This window comes from Thermobia domestica, chromosome 5 (genome assembly GCF_964235325.1).
Source record: "Thermobia domestica chromosome 5, izTheDome1.hap1.1, whole genome shotgun sequence".
Classification (NCBI taxonomy): domain Eukaryota; kingdom Metazoa; phylum Arthropoda; class Insecta; order Zygentoma; family Lepismatidae; genus Thermobia; species Thermobia domestica.
The window spans coordinates 97,241,191-97,253,903 of NC_137458.1; the positions used below are offsets into that span (position 1 = coordinate 97,241,191).

The 12,713-nt window shown below is 37.5% G+C and overlaps 1 protein-coding gene across 1 annotated transcript in view; it reads right to left on the reverse strand.

The window, feature by feature from the left end:
* Positions 1-12,713, reverse strand: part of LOC145686026 (cilia- and flagella-associated protein 70-like) — a 142,445-nt gene that overhangs the window by 23,902 nt on the left and 105,830 nt on the right. Inside the window, exon 17 of the mRNA XM_081758876.1 lies at positions 4,496-4,626. Coding sequence (XP_081615002.1) covers positions 4,496-4,626 — 131 coding nt within the window. The remainder of the gene's footprint in view (positions 1-4,495; positions 4,627-12,713) is intronic.

Consider the following 12,713-nt stretch of genomic DNA (forward strand, 5'->3'; position numbering starts at 1 on the left):
GAAGATTTGTGACAGTAAAGTTGTGTATTTATTGATCAATCCTCATATTTCCAATGCCAGTTCTTGGAACTAATGTTTAGCCAGTCGGAATTCGCAGAAGAGCGAAACAGTGGAATTTTTCTACCCAGAAGGTGCCTCTTTCTTCAAGACATTTCAGCACCTCTCGCCAGATCATATTTGGAAAGATATTTGCTTGTTTCCTCATTCACACCTACGCAAAGCTGATTCCCAAGCAACAGCAGTGTATCATACGTTATAATGTCCATTTTTATTAATAATCCTTAATTATTTATATTATTATATGCTTCAATATGATCAAGGTGACCAGACGTCCCGTTTTAGCCGGGACAGTCCCTTATTTTCAACCGTTGTCCCGTTTTTTTCTGATTCTCAAACGGGACAACTAAATGTCCCGTTTTTAAGCAAACATGACCCAGGTGTCCCGTAATCATTATTCAAAATATAAATGGTCAATGCTAATTCTACACTTTTCCGTACCAACACTCATTGGGAAGGTTCAGCCGTGCCTAGGACTTCTGAATATTCAAATGAGAATTCAGTGTTCTGTGGTTCAAGTGGGAATTGAATGGAAATTCTGAGTGTTGAAGTAGTTAAAAGTATTGTTGGGTAGTACTTAAGTTAGAAACGCTGTGTTATCATTCTTACTTGTGTATTTTGTAAATTGAAAACTGCAGAGTCCCAAAAAGCAATGTGGAAGCCCCCCCCCCCGTCACCGATTCGTATGCGTCCCGTTTTTGAAAGTAAAAGTTCTGGTCACCTTGATATAATGAATGTGCTTTCAATCAAATGATAATTAATCAATTATATCTTATTATCAAAGCAGTTATATAAAATCTAAAATTTTTGTGGGAACTATTTTTTATTCCAATAATGTATCTATGAGCCTCCTTTGTGTAAGCGAAGAGAGCAGCATAGAGAAAGGCAGTGAGTGGATTCATGGGTACGATAGTGATTAGAACATACAACGACCCACTCCGACATCTATGTGCAGTAATAATGTCAAAACCTTTAACGCAATTACTGTGTGTGCTTTGTCAGTAATGTTTCAAATGAAAAGTATTTTAGAAGAACATTTTACATGAATCTACATGCAAGTAATTGGCAACCATCATGTAGAAGGAGTAAACATTTTAATAAACAGTGCAAAACATTCTCGTCATCAGTGAACAGTGTTCTTGCCTACGTTATCAATTCTTCGACTTTCGTAACCGTGAGTACGCGCGCGGAAATAATATTCGTTCGTCGCGCAACACGGGGCCACATCATTGCAATTTAAAAAGGTATCTTAGTGCTAATAAAACGTAAAGTGGCATAGTATGTGAAAAGTTTAAAATACATATATTAATCATATTTTGTATGAATTAATTAATATACAAGTGCCATAATAGTGTGCATGCTATATAATAATATTTTGTGTTAGAAGATAAGTATTCTGCATGTATTTTATTTATTATGTTTGCAGTTTCAGCAGTGCAGCAGGTTGGTATTGCTTTTCGTGGAATACATGGGAAAGAAATATACGTCGCACCCAACGTTCCCCGAACACTGACCGTATACTGGGTAACCACGAACGGAACAATCAGCTGATCCAGCTGAGGTGAATACAGGGAGTAATCACGAACACGATATATATCAAAAGTCCATGGTTCGAATCCTAAGTTTCACCAGTTTAGTTCTTAATTGGTTAATGTTTACTTGTGGGTTTGTATTTTGTAGTCCAAAAGTCTGTTTTCTTTCATGAATCAGTATAAGAACATTCAGGGATCAAACCCGATACCATTAAATCTGTTTACTCAAACGGTAGCCCATAGAATCGAACCCCAGTACTGTCATAGATTCTAATGATTAAATTACGTCTCGAATTCCTTATTTCTATGAACTACGTGTCATCGACAACTTGAGAATAAAGAAATACTTACACGTATCAATAATGTATAGTTCCTATCCATAGTATATATGATGAAACAAAATTAAATGTACTTTTATTTTACTACTTGTGCTAGTAGCAAATTCCACTTGTTGAAGTCCTGTTTGATTTCTGGTTTGATTTCGAGTTTAGCATCGTTTTAGCACCAAAGTTATATGAGACTTTGATCTACAGCTCAAGGTGGGATCCGAACCACATGAGCTCATGTCAGGGGTCGAATCTGGGTCTCTCGCGCCAAAACGCATATGCTAACCATATAACTCACTGGGAGCTCATTGTTGAAATCCAGATTGTAGTGTACCACTTTCTTCTATACTGACAGCAAGGTCAGTACATTCAGTTTCTGTTTCTCCCGTTTAAGACTGTCTCTATACTATTATTCGGCTTAGAGTGGAATCTTGTCGTTTCCTCAATCTAATTGTAATTATGAGTATTTTTAACACCGCCCTACTCTGAGAATTTTCGTGTATGTTGCCTAGAGAGGAACAAAGATATGAAGCAAGTATTCATCAGTCTCTATTATCAATGGCTCCACGCTCTCTCTTTAGTAAGAGGGTTCCTGAGTTTGATATCTAGTACGGACACTCGGTTGACAAAGTGTAACAGCGCTTATTTGGACAGCCATTCTGAATGTAGTTTCCTGGTTTTTCCTAACTCACACCAGACAAATGTCGGGATGGTACCTTACAAAATGGTCCCAGGTTGCTTCTTCATTCCTTTCTTTCTTTCCCATTTCCAGGGTAATGTGACCGTCGAGGAACGCTTTCTGAACTGCCAACTATTGTTCTTATTATATTCAAACAAATGCCGTTCCATAAAACTTACATTGAGACTCCGTCTTCATACAGTTTAAGAGCATTCTTAATAAAACTAAAACAAAACAAAACAAAAACAAGTAAACAAACAAGATAGGTTGACAAACTTCTTGAGGTTAACGCTGCATATGTCTTTGTCGCGGTGAATAAAATCAAAGAAGATTGCACATGAGTCATAAGTTTATGGTACAATGTAAGTCAAACTGAGGACGGATATTTCACTGCCTGAACAAGCCCAACAAGCCCAGCTTCACAGATCTCTGTCGCCATTTAACCCGTTCTGTAAGGGTAGGGACATGCCGAAGATACATCGCGATCGAGGTTTAAGTCGCGGTTGCATCTTCGATACTGGCACAAAAACCCATGGATTCAAATAAGTAAGCGCATGCCGAAGATGCACGCTACATCGCGACCTAGAGGTCGCCGCGAGGGTGAATTAGTGGTCGCGATGATGTACAACTGAGTTTGTTTTTACATCAATGTTCAACGGAAGCATCGCTGTGGCTCGTGTTCTCATTGGCTCTCCCTGAAGCGCTGCACGGAATAACGTGTTAATTTGTTTAGAATTTCGTCTGCATTGGATTGTGTGTGTCTACGCCCTAGAGGTTTTGCTGCACTATTATATTTGATTATGAAAGACATATTAATAGAACTAATGAGAAATGTTTCAGCAATATGGAATAAGAAACACAAACAACATCATAATAGGCACGTTTTAAATAGAGAATGGAAGAAAATAGCAACTGAAATAGGAATATCAGATAAGTTATTTATTTGAGAATTATACTGTAGCTTATTCTTATAAGGCAGTGGAGGCCACAGGGAGGGGGCTGAAGTCCGTAAATTGTAGAACTTTTAAAGAAAAAAGAAGCTGCGGTTAATCATATCCATGCTTAAAAACTAAACCCTTCCCAATTCTGAGATTAATAAAAAGGGTTTCTTCGAAATTCGTTATTGATATAAGGTAAAGAAATACCTGTAAAGGTTGGCACGTAACCATAGGAAGTAAACATCGAATAATGGAATTTCAGTGCCGAAACTTCATTTGTTGCAGTTAATACCCTCTCCACCTCGAAACCTAAATATATACCTGATTTAGTTATTTATTAAATTTTACTGGGAAATGATTTCTCTCTTGAGTGCTGAAAGAGGGCATTTCTTCACAGAAAATTGAATAAAAGGTAAATATCTCTGATTTAGAATATTGATAGAGATTAACTGAGAACTTAGCAGCGAGGGTGTGACCTCCTCGCTATGTGCGTCCTTCATCCAACGCGACCTAGACATCGAGGTAGCGACCGCGACTTAAACCTCCACCTCGATGTATCTTCGGCATGTCCCTACCCTAAGACAGCGCGCATAGCGGCATAAAATCTCATTATTATTTAGTCGAACCCGATGGAACTAGTCGTAATACCCGTTTCCTTCAACAAATCTGATGGTACGACAATGAAACGTAAAATGTGCAGCAGAATGAGGCTCTCATTATTTTGCCAAGTTTCGTCCAATGTATAAACGTAGAAAAAGGAGCCTGAACTCTCTTCATTATTTTCAAAATTAAAGCCAGTTAATATAGTACATGTGCATAAACGTTATAATTGTAGGTTATATTTCTTTCTTGAATAGAATAGAGGCAAACGTGACTGTGTAACAACATAGTAGAGCCACACCTGATCATAATCCTTCTTAACGTTTCATAAATAAAAACAATGGAAAGTACTGATCATTATACCTTAAAGAAACCAAATGCGTATCATCTGGGCGTTTTTCTATGTCGATCGCACATGTAAACGAAAGCATAGCTTCTTCCAGATCGTTTTGTTTGTATTGGATATGACCCATTAAACTCCATACTTCATAATCCTAAAGAAAATAATAAATAAACACAGTAGCATATTAAACACGTGATTTAAACTAACTTGTTTTATTTTTATTTTAAGTGCAAAAGCAGCATATATTATCATTGACTATTTTAATGCTTGCAACTCATGTGAAAAGAAAATGCGGCAAAATATATGTAACAAATGTTTGAGTGAATCTGGCTCGATACTCGTGGAATATTGCTTAGGATCGAAAATCGAGTAGCGGCTTAAATCTCATTTTAAAATTACAGATAGCATAGGTGCCACAAAGGTGTTCTAAACTAAACTACTCACTTACTCATATATCGGGTGTTGCAAAATAAGTGTTACAACTCTTGGGAGGTGACTCCTGACACTGAGACAAGGAAAAAAGTTCTCTTGAACTTTCGGCTATCGGACATAGTTTCAGATCTACAAGGTGCCGAAAGCGTGGGAAAATGACTTTCGGACGTCAATAGTTCGGAAACTATCCAACGTAAAGAGGGCGGGTAAAAAATTCACTGAAGAAGTCATACCTGCTCTATTGAATTTTACATGTTTCACAATCCTACCATGCACGCGCAAGGGATTTCCCAAAGGAACGTAGGGAGTCCCGGATAATCTGCCAAGTGAAACTTGGTCTAAATGGATATGAATTGATAGGCTTTCTACCAGGTAACAATAATTCGTTTGTATTAAGTCGATATCTGGAACAAATACAAAATGGCGGACACCTTCATGCCCGTTGTGTGTGGTTGCATAATCGCCAGATACGGATGCCGGCCAACATTGACGTTCTGCGTATTAAGTGTAGCGAATTTGTACTCAAATGTTCTAGAAAGACATCTGGAGTGTTGATAGAGCATAACAGATGAAGCAGGGTGATTCACATGTGTGGAAACACTTAACGAAAAATGCCCAGAAATGCACACATACTCAGTAAACGTGAGTTCAAATCGTCGGAAATATAAGGACTAACGTCAAGAACATGAAAGCCATTGCCAATTCACCAATAATATTCCCTCAAACCGATGCTATATGATGTGCACGGTTGCATACCAATAAGGATCCAACAACTGAAGCCAAGTTGAAATTGTACAATTGGACTCACTAAGAAACTGGGTAAACTAAAGGAATGTCACTAGTGGGATCACATGATCGATATTGAAATGTGGCCAATGTGTGTGTTGATATCAACATGTAGCTAATGGACAAATGTCAACATGTCCCACTACTGCTGGGACAGCGTTCCACGTGCGAAAAATAGGAAAATAACTACTCGGGTCTTGAATCTGAGGCCGTGGGCTGCCAGTAGGATTGGAAACTGCGACCACGCGAGCAAAAGCGAGCGCTCTAGCCGTGAGGTTCGAAGGAGCCTCACTTTCTATGTATTAATTTCTTTGAGGAGTACCCACTTTGTTTGGCAAGCGCTCTTGTACAGCCTCCCGACATGCTTGTGTGTTTCATTTTGTTACTCCTACTGCACAGTTGTAAACAATCAGAGCTTTAAGACGTTTCTTCCTATTTCTCATGTCGTTTTACTTTCCATATGTATGGTGTTTCAGCTGTAGTGTTAAATGTGCCAAATCGGTTCATTTTCGTCTTTGTCTTGGCATGTGCACGTGTGTAAGATACAATTTCTGGAGGTATTTTCCTATATTTCGAGTACGTCATATGTCCTAGAAGACGTGGGACATGATACAAGTTTGTTATTTTTACGCTCTATCAGAATTTGAACCATGCATTAAGCGATTTCTTTTCATATGTGTCGACTGTGGAACAATGTCCCAAACAAAGAGGGACATTGATACAATCGTGTTCTAGTTATGTTCTACCAAAAGGTGCACCAGATGTAATAGCAGAATGTACAATGTTATTTTCCTAGTTTTCACACGTGAGACGGTGTCCCAGCAGTAGTGGGACATGTTGATATTTGTCCATTAGCTACATGTTGATATCAACACACACATTGGCCACATTTCAATATCGATCATGCGATCCCACTCGTGACATTCATTTAATTTACCCAGTTTCTTAGTGAGTCCAATTGTACAATTTCAACTTGGCTTTAGTTGTTGCATCCTTATTGGTATGCAACCGTGCACATCATATAGCATCGGTTTGAGGGAATATTATTGGTGAATTGGCAATGGCTTTCATGTTCTTGACGCTAATCCTTACATTTCCGACGATTTGAACTCACGTTTACTGAGTATGTGTGCATTTCTGGGCATTTTTCGTTAAGTTTTTCCACACATGCGAATCACCCTGCTTCATCTGTTATGCTCTACCAACACTCCAGATGTCTTTCTAGAACATTTGAGTACAAATTCGCTACACTTAATACTCAAAACGTCAATGTTGGCCGGCATCCGTATCTGGCGATTATGCAACCACACACAACGGGCATGAATGTGTCCGCCATTTTGTATTTGTTCCAGATATCGACTTAATACAAACGAATTATTGTTACCTGGTAGAAAGCCTATCAATTCATATCCATTTAGACCAAGTTTCACTTGGCAGATTATGCGGGACTCCCTACGTTCCTTTGGGAAATCCCTTGCGCGTGCATGGTAGGATTGTGAAACATGTAAAATTCAATAGAGCAGGTATGACTTCTTCAGTGAATTTTTTACCCGCCCTCTTTATGTTGGATAGTTTCCGAATTATTGGCGTCCGAAAGTCATTTTCCCACGCTTTCGGCACCTTGTAGATCTGAAACTATGTCCGATAGCCGAAAGTTCAAGAGAACTTTTTTCCTTGTCTCAGTGTCAGGAGTCACCTCCCAAGAGTTGTAACACTTATTTTGCAACACCCGATATAAAAACGTACTACCATGCGCAGACAATGTTCCGTGTAAACTATTGTTCATGAATTTTTGCATTTATTACATTTTCCCTTCCGTCCTAGGTTAAAGTCTAGTGATTAGTAAATGGAGCTGATAGAATGCATTCCTCGTATAAAAATGTTCCCAAGAAATATAATATTGTAAAATTCTGTTCCATACAGTTTATTGGTAGAGCTAGGTTGAATAAAAGACTGTTCGGAATCTACTCCCACTACCGGTTTTATTAAAAATCTAATATTTTACAACAGTATTCACATACACTTAATTTACAATTTCTCTAATATAAGGTCTTGGGTAAATACAGGTGTCCCTTCACCTATGGTCTCCTTAAGGAATCATCAATAGCGTGCTACGTGAGGGGTTGTAGGAACCTCTCTACTTCACTGCAAGTAGAGAGGGGTTAAGAATCTCGTTATTGCTGCAAGCATAGCCGGGTTGTGGTAGGATTCTGCCGCTGCTCCACTGCAAGCAGTAAAGAGAGGAAAGGCTAGGAATTGTTAGCTGCGCTGCAAGCTAAGGCTCTGGGGAAGGGTAAGTACCTTCTAGACTCCACTGCAAGTCTATAGAGGGAGCACCAGAGAACTAGTAAAGATCTGCAGGCTGCGTCCCATTATATGGTCGTCCTGGCGGGAGTGGCGCTGTTGCTCCGATGTCATTATGTGATTCGTAGGGGGAGCCAGTGGTCTGTCGTCTTGTGCTTATAGTAAATCCACGTGAGTAAGTACCTCCTACACTTCACTGCAAGTCTATAGAGAGGGCACCAGAGAACTGGTGAAGTTCTGCAGGCCGCGTCCCATTATATAGGCGTCCTGGAGGCGGTGGCACTGCTGCCCCTATGTCATCTTGTATTTCGTAGGAGGAGCTAGTGGTCTATGGTCTTGGTTTATAGTAAATGCACGTGGTGCGTAGTACTTTGTCGTAAATCCATTTGGTGGTATTTACATACAAGAGCATAGAGTATTGTTTGTATATAGTAACACATGGTACATTACAATATACTAAAAATAAAAACAAAACAAAATTAGGCTCGATTGGTGTATCCTGGCAATCATGCTTTCGAGGAGTTTTACAAGTAATAGAAGGAAAGAAACCGCGATATTGACTTAACATTCACTTAAATAATCTGAATGAAAAAGTAAACCTAAAGCAGAATGTTGTGCCACTTGGTGTAAAATTAGTGGCCGTATTTTTTGCCTTTATCTTTAGTCGTCTGTAATCAATATTTTGTACACATATTTTTTAAAAAAATACCTTTCTTCTAGACTCCAAGCGATGCATTATGTGAGATTTTTTCAATATATGTTAATAGAAACCAAGTGTCCCTCTAAAAATCTGGCTGGCTCATTGAGTAAAAAGACTGAATGCGAAATAAAAAAATAAAAAGGGCTTTGGTTCTAAGAGCAACTTCGTTTCTCATTTCTTTTTACTTATAAAATATTTTAGTAAAATACATAAGATATTCAAATTAATGCAAATTGAAACTAAAGGATAATGAAGTAAACGTAACGAAAGTGTTTCTTAAATGTGACTAACTTCAGTCACATATTGACCATTTTTTTGCTTTTACGTGGAGATTACATTCAAAAGACAAGACATAAAATCTGAAGCATATTATAAACAAGCATATTTTCAGCATATGTAATCATATTATTACCAAATTATGAAAAAAACCATATATTGAAAGCTTAAGCATATTATCATGACACCTATTTTCTGCAGAATTATAGAAATAAATTTTTTACCATTTTCGATTTTAGTAGAGAGTTCATTCGTGGCTAAGCGGATAGCGTACGCGCCTTTGGCGTGAGAGACCCGGGTTTAATTCTCGGTGGGAGCTCATGTAGTTCGGATTCTATGTTAAATAGTAGGTCTCGTCTCATATAGCATCGCTGCTGAAAGGGATGTTAAACTCCAAATCAACTTAACTCAACGATTTTAGTAGAGTAATTCTGACACAGATGGCGTGTTTACTTGAAATGCTGGATCGAATCCAGGAAACTGTTTGACGCTGCTTGTTATAGATTTTCTTCTATGGCATTGAACGTTGAAACCGAAAATGCTTTATTTCAAAAACTTTCGGTTTGAATAGAGGGTTAATGAAGAAGATGGAACAAATTTTTGGAATGTTTAATCGATTCTAAACAATCGCTTCTAGATATATCTTACTTTTATCTATGGAAAATCAATACTGAAACGGGAAATACTAGAAAATTTCTACTAATTGAGGTTATAGTAGAGTGTTACGAGTGAAAATGATTTCTTGAGACGTTAAATCGATTTAAAGAAACCACATCTTGCTATGTATATATATTGTTGTCTTTGTCGTACAGCGATCAGCATTGATACCAGAAGTGATAAAAAAATATTTACTCTTTCGGTTTCAATAGAGTAATACGAGCGAAGATAATATAATTTGTTAGATCGATAAATTGAACAGTTTCTAAATAACTCTTCACAGTTTTGTTCAAAGGAGTTAAATTTTGAAAAAAGAAATTCAAGTAAATTTTTAGTACAGTGTTACTAGTGATAATAATTTTCCTAACGTAATAAATCAATGCCTATCACTACCTATTATTGTTTTTGTATGGATATCAACGTTGAAACTGGAAATAAATAAATGTGGCTATTTCCGGTTTCAGAGGTGTAATGCGGCTAGGGATGAAATCAATTCTTGAGACATTGAAGAAACTTCTTCTCGCTATCTGTTATAGTTCTTGTCCTATAGTTATTTAATTTGAAACCAAAAATAGTTGGTTTCTACAATTTCCGTTTTGACTTGAAGGTTAACGGAGGAGATAGAGCCTGTTCTTGGAACGCTGAATCAATTTCAGAAAAAAATAATCTCGAAAACAAATATATCTTACCGCTTTTGCTTCATGTAATTCAATACTGAAACCAGAAGTAATAGGAAGTGTTGGCAGGGAGGGTCACGAAAGAATGTACATGCAAATGAAGCATTAGGTTAATGGTAGATCAGGGGCGTCATTTCAGACTTCGCTTGAGGGCGGCAAGAGCACCACCAACATAAGACTTTCACGTTTTATACTAGTATATTAGTAGACAATCGATTAAAGTATATGTATTCCTCAAACTCTTGGGGGGGGGCAATTGCCCCCTCCTGCCCTCCCCAAATGACGCCCCTGTGGTAGATAGTCTGTGTTGCTACGAAAAGCAAGATGTAATGAAGATAGAATATATGTCGTAAGGACAAAGAATAGAGTTTATATAAATGTATGAATTCGTAAGATTCAAAGAATACTATTGTTAAGAAGATTTAAGAGCACAGGTGCGATTAATGGAAGAATCAAGAATCCAGATTTATGTAAGATTGAATGCATGAGTTTTGATTAGTGTTGCAGTACAATTTCAGACAGTTTAAGATAATTGTTATTTTAAAGTACCAACACTAGCCAAATACGCTTTTAGTAAGTAACATTATATCATTTTATAACGTAACAGGAAGTCTCGTCTACTTCCAGTTCTGGGAGAGTGCTATCTTGTCGCATGGTACTTTTTTTTGAGGCTTCAATCGATTCTGAAAAACAGTTTATCATTGGGTATTACCGTTTTTGTTCTATGACGATCAACGCTGAAATCGGGAACGGTTTTTTATTCTACTATTTTCGGTTTTAATAGAGTGTGAATGGGGGGATATGGAACACAATCTGAGTAAACTGAATCATTTGCAAAATTCAGCTTCTTGGTATCTCTTACCGTATTTACTCTGATGTGGACAGACGGGAAGGGGGACAGCTGCTCTGTAAGATTTCCAACCTTATGCTTTGTATAGTTTAGATCTCTAATAATAGAAATATAAACTTTTGCTTCTACAGTGCACAACATTATTAGTTAAAAAAAAACAAAGAATATTTCTAAATATCTGCAACTATTCTATCATGTCTGAAACTTCATGATTGATCAAAATTATTATGAGGTTGGGTCCTTTCATTTCACTAATTAATGTTTCTATTGCAAACAGGGTAAAAGTGAGGGGGAACGCGGGTGGACTTCGTCCCCTCACCTCCAAAAAATACATACCGCATCCTCCCAGTTCATAAAAAATTACAATGTGTAAATAAGATTGGCAGGGGGACTGCGTGACGTCATGCAGCTATCTACCGTTCCCCTACCTTTTCAGATCCACTTTTACCCCTGATTGCAAAGAAAAATAAAAATCCTTTGCTGACAGTTGGAATAGGTTCTATGCATTAAAAGAAATAAACCTAACATGAGCTGGACTAATTTCTAATGTTTGGGCTTCAGATCATAGCCTTTATACAGTTAATGAATTTAAACAAAAAACTGTTTTATTTTTCACGTAAGGTGTACGGAACCCTAAAACCTGCTGTCTTCAAAAAAGGATAACCTGTTGAACGATGTCAAACGTTTAGCTAGAAATGTCGTAACTTTCCACAGTACGAGGTCCTCGACACTGCTGTAAGACAATATATTCAGTTTCTTTATGACTGTAGGGTATTTGATTCTGTGTGACCGTTTCGCACATAGATACAGACAGGAGAGTGTCGGAGAAGAAAATACAATTCATATGCCTTTTATGAGACTATACACATTGCAAGCCAAGTAACATGTAATCATTCGAGTGTGCTATCTGCCTACAGGCCACATCATTAACAAGGTTTTGAAGAATAATAAAAGAAAAAAAAAATAAAGGAAAAGGGCTAGGATTCGAACCGGTCAAAATATTTATTACATATTTTCGTTTCACAAACGATCGTCCTACTTAATCAGCCACCCATACTTTACTCGGAAAGCTGGCTTTGTATTGCCATACATTGAGCTATACTGTCCAGCACATCGCTTCCAGCTAAAGAAAAGAGCTCTTCTGTGTTGTTCTATATTTATAAACGAAATATTGATTGCCGGAAAGTAAATATGTTTGGCAAACGTGTAGCTATCAATTGAGAACCAAGCAATACAACATTCTGGTACAGTTTCATTTCTTTATTCAGGTGTTTTTCCTTAAGGTTAAGTCAATTTTGTACTTTCTTTCCCTCCGTCATGTTGAAAAATCCCTTCAAAGTGTGATTGACAGGTTACATTCAATCGAACTTAATTTTGTTTTCTGCTTGTATTTTTACTACCAGATAATTTATCTTGAGAACATTTTCATACAGGAAAGGCTTTCTATTATCTACACCTACTAATGACTCAACTTTAGCAAAAGGTGGAAGGAAAAATGTAATATTTAGATGTGACAAATCATGAATTAGAGTATACGCACAAGTTTTCTGGACATG